We start from the raw sequence: 7,733 nt of genomic DNA, 5'->3' as shown, positions 1-7,733 counted from the left end.
AGCGAATAAAGTGACATTAGCAGTCCAGTGTCCAGCTGCAGCACAACAATGGGAACAGGAATGGGAAAAAAACGGCGGCTATAGCACCCTCTAGCCCCGGTGTAGCGCCGTGCGTGGATTTTACATGCACAAGTAAATTGTTTTCTGGAATCTAAACAGAATACATTTATTAGGGACTTAGTTTCAGAGTGAAATTTTTATGAATTTGCAAACAAATCTTAACTATTCTATCAGTTTTGATTGATAGACAGGCCTCTTGAACTCCTTGCAGCTCTGTGCGGCACAGCCTTCTTCAACAGACTCCACTCTTTCCTTTTGCTTAAATTGCATGTGAGCTACTCCTTGACAAATGGCGTAGTCTGATCTATCTTTAGAACTGCCCACTGGAGAAATATTACCTAACTCCACACACTGCTCGCACACTTTCAGGTTGAAGGACGAACACAGAAATCCTGGATAAAGTGTATTCAGTCAAATCAGCAGTTGGTTTCACTCAAAATACATGCATTGCCTTAGTTGATGCAACTGAACAGCTTGTTGGGCGAGTACCACAGTGAAAGAGGGGTGGAGACAGGCTTTTTGCAACCTGTTAGCACTCACAGCTGCTGCACCCCAATTGCACTGCTCCATTTTTGGAAAGCTTTGTGATCATCTGTCTCACCTAAATAATGGTTCGTCGTCAGTTGAAACTTTTGTATGGACTATGGTGGTCAGATTGATGCATGAGCAATCGCTACGGCACAGTATTTACATTATTCTTTCGGTGATTAATAATTTTCAGCAACCTCTTCTTATTTTGTTAAAAGTCCTAATGAACACGTTATTGCGCTTTCGGACAACCGATAGCTATAAATTTTATTTGAATAATTTCAATTAGCAACGACTTCACCTCACATGTGGCCGATTTTTGTCTTTATGATCCCCGCATTATTCACAAAGAAAATGTTACCCCGCTTAGTAAAATATTTTAAAAAAAAAAGAGTATGAGATGTTCATTTGGGGGGTTCTTCTCACCAATACACAAAATTTTGAATGGATTGAGTTGTTTTTGCATTCTTCAAATTAATAAACAGCACTTAAAACAACCTCATTGACAGTGTTTTTAATGGAATGGCACTTTAGTTGTAGTTGTAGTACAAAATTAACTTGACTAATAAAGCCATCTATCCATCCTCCTGATCTTATCCGGGGTTGGGTCGTGGGGGCAGCAGCTTCAGTCGGGAAGCCCAGACTTCCCTCTCCCCAGCCACTTCTTCCAGCTCTTTCCAGAGTAGTCCAAGGCATTCCCAGGCCAATTGAGAGAAATAATTTCTCCAGGGTGTCTAGGCTTGTTCCTGGTCTATCCTGTCCGTGGGACACGTCCGAACTCCTCAGCAGGGAGAAGTCTAGGTAGACCAATCGATGAATAATTTTAATACATATGAGTCTGAAGCATCTTTTGTATTAGGAGCAGGACAAAAAGTGTTGACAAATTGTCATCATATCATTGTCAGCTATGATCGACTATCAATAGACCGCTCTCAAATATTTACTGTTTATTGATCCTGTCTGGTGAAGAATGTGAAACTATAATTCCCCTAATGTGCTGTCAACACTGCCTATCAAAACCATAAATTAAACCATGTTTAACAATTTTCTTTGTTTTTACTTTTCTTGCTAATGAAAAGACATATATTGGACATGGAAAACGTGTATTATCCCCCCCCCACACACACACGCCTTCATTACTGCTTAAGCTAGATATTGTCACCGTCAAAATATTCTCCTGTGAGTTCTCCTTTTGATTCCCACCCCTAGTTTGTACGTGACAGCTATAAATATATCCTTAGTAATGCTCGAGTCAAGCTATCTTAGGGTTCTGACACTATTGTCTGTGCTCTAATCTGGCCGTGCGACACTTGACGAGCTGAATCATGATGGCATACCCTCAGCGAGCAGTTGCTTCTTTCCATCTGTGACAGCAGCTGCTGGCTAGTACAAGGCTGGTGCTGCGCAGTGATTTGGCGCTGGCGGATTCCTGGGGACATGAGGTAGGCAGGGGCAGCTATATTTAGAGGGGTGGCTGGATTCAATTGCAGGGGCTTCACGCTGCGACCCTTTTTTCACTACTGCCCTTTCCAGCCAGGACTGACTGCCTAAAGGACCTGTGCTCGACGCCTCCATCCTTTCTCGACAGATCCCGTCGGCTCATTCGATATTTCCCCACCATCATGGACCCCAATGCCATCAAGGAGGAGCTGCGCCTGTTTCAGAGCACTCTGCTCCAGGATGGTCTGAAGGAGCTGCTCAATGAGAACAAGTTTGTCGATTGCACCTTGAAGGTTGGCGACCGCAGCCTCCCCTGCCATCGACTGATCATGGCCGCCTGTAGCCCTTACTTCAGGGAGATCTTCTTTACAGAAGATGGGAAGGAGGTGGAGAACACCAAGGAGGTGGTCCTGGAGGATGTCAATCCCTCCGTCCTGGATATGATCATTCAGTACCTCTACTCTGCTGAGATTGACCTCACAGATGACAACGTTCAGGATATAATCGCTGTTGCAAACAAATTCCAGATCCCTTCAGTTTTCACCGTTTGTGTCAACTACCTACAGAAAAAGGTCTCGGTGGGAAACTGCATGGCAATCTTCAGGATGGGCCTTGTGCTCAGCTGTCCCCGGCTTGCCATTGCCGCTCGCAACTTTATCGCCGACCACTTTGAGCAACTACATAAAGACGAGGAGTTCCTCAGACTGGCAGCCCACGAGCTGTTTGCCATCATAGGTGGAGATTCGCTCAATGTGGAGAAGGAGGAGCTCGTGTTTGAATCAGTCATGGCCTGGGTTCGCCATGACAAGGATAAGCGTGTCAAGGTCCTGAAAGACGCTTTCAACTGCATCCGTTTCCGCCTTCTGCCTGAGAAGTACTTCAGAGAGAAAGTGGAGACTGATGAGATAATCAAAGCGAACCCAGAACTCCAGAAGACAGTTCAGGTTATCAGAGACGCCTTTAAGGGGAAACTTCCAGAGAAGTCCAAGAAAAAGGAAGGTGCGACTAAAGAAGGAAGCGAGGAAGACGAGGATAGTCCTTTCCCCGGCTTTTTGAACGACAATCGTAGACACGGCATGTACATGCGGGACTTCATCCTGATGGTGAACGACTCTGCGGCGGTGGCGTACGACGTGAACGAGAACGAGTGCTTTCTGGCGGCCATGTCAGAGCAGGTGCCACGCAACCATGTCAGCCTGACGTCACAGAAGAACCAGCTCTACATCATCGGGGGGCTGTTTGTGGATGAGGAAAACAAGGATGTCCCTCTGCAATGTTACGTCTACTCGGTAGGCAGCTTCTTGAGTTAATGCGCTCTATTTTTACAGTTTAAATTTACATATGTAGATTAGCATTTGGAATGTGTATGAATTTAGCCAATGAAATGTGATTGAATGAAAAGAGATTCACAGTACAGCAATTGTGTTTCAGAAAGAATGTTTATTTTCTTAGCATAGTCTAACAAAACATTTGTTCCTTTGATGCTGCGTGTATATTCAGAACTTGTTAGATGGACGTTCCAATATGTCACAATCACAATGTGAATTCATATGGCTCTCATGTCATCCCTTCATGTCTGGTGATGTCTATGCTTGGCGGCTTTCACACAAATGTGTCTAATGTGACTTTTCAAGATGCTATACTTGAACTTAATCCATTGATAGAGGCTTTCTTTCCATGCCTTAATGGAGATCAAGCCATGTAAACACTCAAAATGTTTTAGAAAGTGTATGTTTCCGCTAAGTTAACATAGACACGTTATTTTCCCTTTAGTTGGATCCACTTGCCTCTGAGTGGGTCGCCCTGCCACCCATGCCCTCTCCAAGATGCCTTTTCAGCATCGGCGAGAGCGACAACTTGCTCTTTGCTGTGGCTGGAAAAGACCTGCAGACTAATGAGTCACTGGATACTGTCATGTGCTATGACGTAGAGTAAGTGGAGTTGTTCTTTCCTCGCTTTTTATCTTTTGAACCATCGGTATTACTGTAGCATTGATGCAAATAGATTGAGGTCATTTATTCAAGGATCATTTTGTTGTAATACCCTATATTCCTCTTCCAGAAAGATGAGGTGGAGTGAGGCTAAGAAGCTTCCTCTCAAGATCCACGGACATGCTGTTGTGTCCCATAAGGGGCTGGTCTACTGCATTGGTGGCAAGACAGATGACAAGTGAGTCTAGCGTGATACTTGTGTGTGAGAGAGAGAGACAGCCAATACAAGAGCAAAAAAGAGAACGAAAAAGAAACATCCACTGTCACGAGATACTGTAGCCGTTTGTTCTATATCATCCGAACAGACGACTGCACAATTTACATGAGTATACTGTAGTATTGTCCTCATGGAATATGGAATACTTTTCTCTCAGCAGGGCTAAATTCAGTTCATGCATCTGATAAACAGAACCTCGCAGGATAAGTTTTTTTAAATTAATTTATTTTTTTGCCAAGATTCAGGATTAAACGCTATCTCTAGCTGCGTATTTAACCGTCAATTGAGCACAGCAAGTGATAAACAGGTGTCAGTCCAAGTGAAAATATATATACACTGTATGTGTGAAGCAGCCATCGTGATGTGTCAGTGTTAAATTTTGCTTGACAAGGGTGCTTCATGCACCCACAACAAATTGCTTTGCGCAAAGAGAAACTCAGAAGCTGAAAAGATACAAATCCAGACAAGGAGAAATTGGTTATGATCATAAATCAAGCCTGTAAAAATGGCATTAAAAAAAGCAAGTCAGAACCGAAATGAGAATAGATCAGCTGGAAAAGTGTAATTACTTTACAAGGTCTTTGATAGAAAACATTTAAAAAATATATTTTTTATTTTCATTTTGACTGACAAAACTCATGACTTATTCAAAATGTTCGCATGCATTGACTCCATATATTCATTCATGGTATACTAAGAGACAAATAGAATGGGAAAAAAATAATCATCATAAAATTAGTATGTACATACTATATTCTTTCAATCCACCCTGTTGGCGCAGCTGGTTGGTCACTGCGCCACTTGACCCCAGTGTAAGTGGACTGTAACTACAAAAACTAAAAATATATGATTGTATCAACTCTTTTATTTGGATCCTCACCAAAATGTTTTGGATTTCATGCTACTCCTACACAGATTTCCATGGAAATTGGTCATTAAACTAAAAAAAAATGGTGCGGTGAATTTATTCTTTTATTTTCCGACAAGTGTTTGCAGGAACTGCGATTGGCTGGCAATCAATTCAGGGTGTATCCCGCCTACTGCACATAGTCAGCTGGGATAGGCTCCAGCACACCCACGACCCTTGTGAGGGGAAGTGGATCGCATAATGGACGGTTGGATGGACGGATGTTTGCATGAAATGAGATCATCTGGATCCATATAATTTTCTTAAGAAGCCTACATTCACTTAAAAATCTATCTAAATCCACACAATTTTCTCATTTTATTATTATGTCCTTGACAAAATAAAATTGAGTGAATTGAGCACAGCATTTTTTTCAGTATAGGCAGTTTTTGCCCAAACCTGCGAACTGACAAGTGACTAACCAAAAATATCAATTACAACAATATCTCATGCCCTCATACTTTGTTATTTTCTCCAGCAAAGCTCTCAGCAAGATGTTCATGTACAACCACAAGCAGTCAGAGTGGAGGGAGTTGGCATCCATGAAAACACCCAGAGCAATGTTTGGGACTGTCATCCATGATGGCAAGATCATCGTGGCTGGAGGAGTGAATGAGGGAGGCCTCACTGCCTCATGTGAAACCTACAACTTTGCAACAAACAAGTAGGTGCTATCTTCAACTATTTGGGTCATTTATTTTCTGCTTGACCTTATCCTCCGGTTTATTCTCACCAGGTGGGAGCCTTTTGCTGAATTCCCCCAGGAGAGGAGCTCTGTCAACTTAGTGAGTACCGGTGGCGCCCTGTACGCTGTGGGTGGCTTCGCCATGATTGAAATGGAAAATAAGGAGGTGGCTCCCACAGAGGTCACCGACGTCTGGCAGTAAGTCTTCGTTTTAGTCAGCACATTGAACAAGATATGATTATACCGAGCTGTGACAATCCTCTCGCTCCTGCTTTAGGTATGAGAGCGACAAGAAGCAGTGGAGCGGCATGCTGAGGGAGATGCGTTACGCGGCTGGTGCGTCCTGCGTGTCCATGCGCCTCAATGCAGCCAGGATGCCCAAACTGTAAACAGAGGCGCTTCCTGTTTTCAGCATCCTCCGCATGTACACTCGCCTCCGCCCCCAGACGGATGCTTTGGGGGTGTTTCATTCTCTGTGCTCACATTTCTGAGTGCCTATCAGACCTTAAACATCAAATTAATTTGAATCTGTACCATAAAGGCACAGCCACTTCTTAAAAGACTCATCATCATCATCCACACAGCTCCAAGGAAATAACTTTATCTAAAGCTCTGTTTACAGCATTTTGTAAAATAAAGATTTTTACACAGTTTGGGATTGTGTGAACTTGCAGCAAACATACTGATAATATTTGTTAAAAGAGGAGTACAGTAATCCCTTTTTTTTTTTTTGTAATTTATTTATTTATTTATTTATTTTGGGCTGATTTTTACATGCTGGTTCCCAACTTTCTAATTATGCATTACACAACAAATTTAAGTTTAAAATAGCAAAATTAAGAATGATTACCAAGCTGCAGCCTATGAGAGGAACGTGATCTACAAGCCCGGACGTGGACGATGACGATGGAACGTTGGCTAAGTACGCTAAAGCTTTATTTTTTTGTCCTAAAATTGGCTTACCGAAACAAGATTCCTCACTATCATTTGAAGAACATCAACAGAAAGTGGTGTTTGTTTAATAAAACGTACGAGACTGACGAGCTACAACAAGTGAAGATGCTAGGTCATCGCAGCTAATCGGCTTATAGCAGAGGTATTCAATTAAAAGTCACAGAGGTCCACGACGAAAATTTCTCCCAATTAAAAGGTCCGAACTAAAGTCCGACTTCCCTTAATGTCTAGCCTATGTTCACATTTTTATATAGTTTCAATATTTAGTCATTTTCAACAGAGTGCACTTATATACTAAATATTTCGCAATGTTCCCATTAAACACCTTTGCCAGTCAAACAAATGTAAGGCGTTTATTTCACATTCAAGAAAATGTGGCTCCAGGAATGTAAGGGTGCCACTTCCAGAAAAAAACAGTAAAATATCTCCTCCAAAAATATATCAAGTGCTAAGCATTGAGTTCACATCTTTTGCCTTTTTTTTTTCTTAAATCAAAGAGTTATCAAACTAAAAAAAACGGAAAGCCCAATTATCCAAGTAAACCAGGTCAACATGTTCAGTACACAATCAATAAAAATGGCTGTCCTCGTGAAAAACTAATTCAAAATGAGCTTTGACACCACTTTTTCTTTTGAATATTGTTTTTACTTCTCTTAATGAGAAAAATTAGTTTGTGACTGCCCTGCCAGTGACTTAAATCTGGGTTGCAACGGAGTCAGGGCCATTGGGATTTGGTAGATTATTTCACACATCTGGGCTTTGTGTTTTCCTTTAAATAATGTTTGTGCAACCGCATTTAAGCACTCCTTCACAACTTCCCCATCACTTAAACGTTTTTTTATGTTTCCCCAAAATCCATGATAATTTTACTGAATATTCGTTTGCATGCTGCTGGGATGTAAACGAAAATGTAAAAATCTGTTGTACTGCACTCGAAGTTTGATGTTTTTG

The 7,733-nt window shown here is 41.8% G+C and overlaps 1 protein-coding gene across 1 annotated transcript; it reads left to right on the top strand.

Annotated features, from left to right (window-relative positions):
• The first annotated feature begins 1,981 nt into the window (after positions 1 to 1,981).
• Positions 1,982 to 6,443, top strand: LOC148340677 (kelch-like protein 41b). Its single transcript, XM_088290284.1, has 7 exons — positions 1,982 to 2,030; positions 2,122 to 3,317; positions 3,802 to 3,959; positions 4,090 to 4,197; positions 5,622 to 5,807; positions 5,880 to 6,026; positions 6,106 to 6,443. Exons 2-7 carry the CDS (start codon positions 2,211 to 2,213, stop codon positions 6,215 to 6,217), a joined length of 1,818 nt encoding a protein of 605 aa, XP_088146410.1. The 5' UTR covers positions 1,982 to 2,030; positions 2,122 to 2,210; the 3' UTR covers positions 6,218 to 6,443.
• The last annotated feature ends 1,290 nt before the right edge of the window (positions 6,444 to 7,733 follow it).

This window comes from Idiotropiscis lumnitzeri, chromosome 3 (genome assembly GCF_059441095.1).
Source record: "Idiotropiscis lumnitzeri isolate Australia: NSW breed Sydney's pygmy pipehorse chromosome 3, RoL_Ilum_1.0, whole genome shotgun sequence".
In the NCBI taxonomy this organism is placed as follows: domain Eukaryota; kingdom Metazoa; phylum Chordata; class Actinopteri; order Syngnathiformes; family Syngnathidae; genus Idiotropiscis; species Idiotropiscis lumnitzeri.
The sequence above is the reverse complement of the archived record's forward strand: the minus strand, read 5'-3'. Positions and strand labels throughout refer to the sequence as shown.

Coding starts and splice junctions, on each gene's coding strand:
- LOC148340677 (XM_088290284.1), top strand. CDS start 2,211: ATGGACCCCAATGCCATCAAGGAGGAGCTGCGCCTGTTTCAGAGCACT. Junction 3,318..3,801: donor TGCAATGTTACGTCTACTCG/GTAGGCAGCTTC, acceptor TTTTCCCTTTAG/TTGGATCCACTTGCCTCTGA. Junction 6,027..6,105: donor GAGGTCACCGACGTCTGGCA/GTAAGTCTTCGT, acceptor CTCCTGCTTTAG/GTATGAGAGCGACAAGAAGC.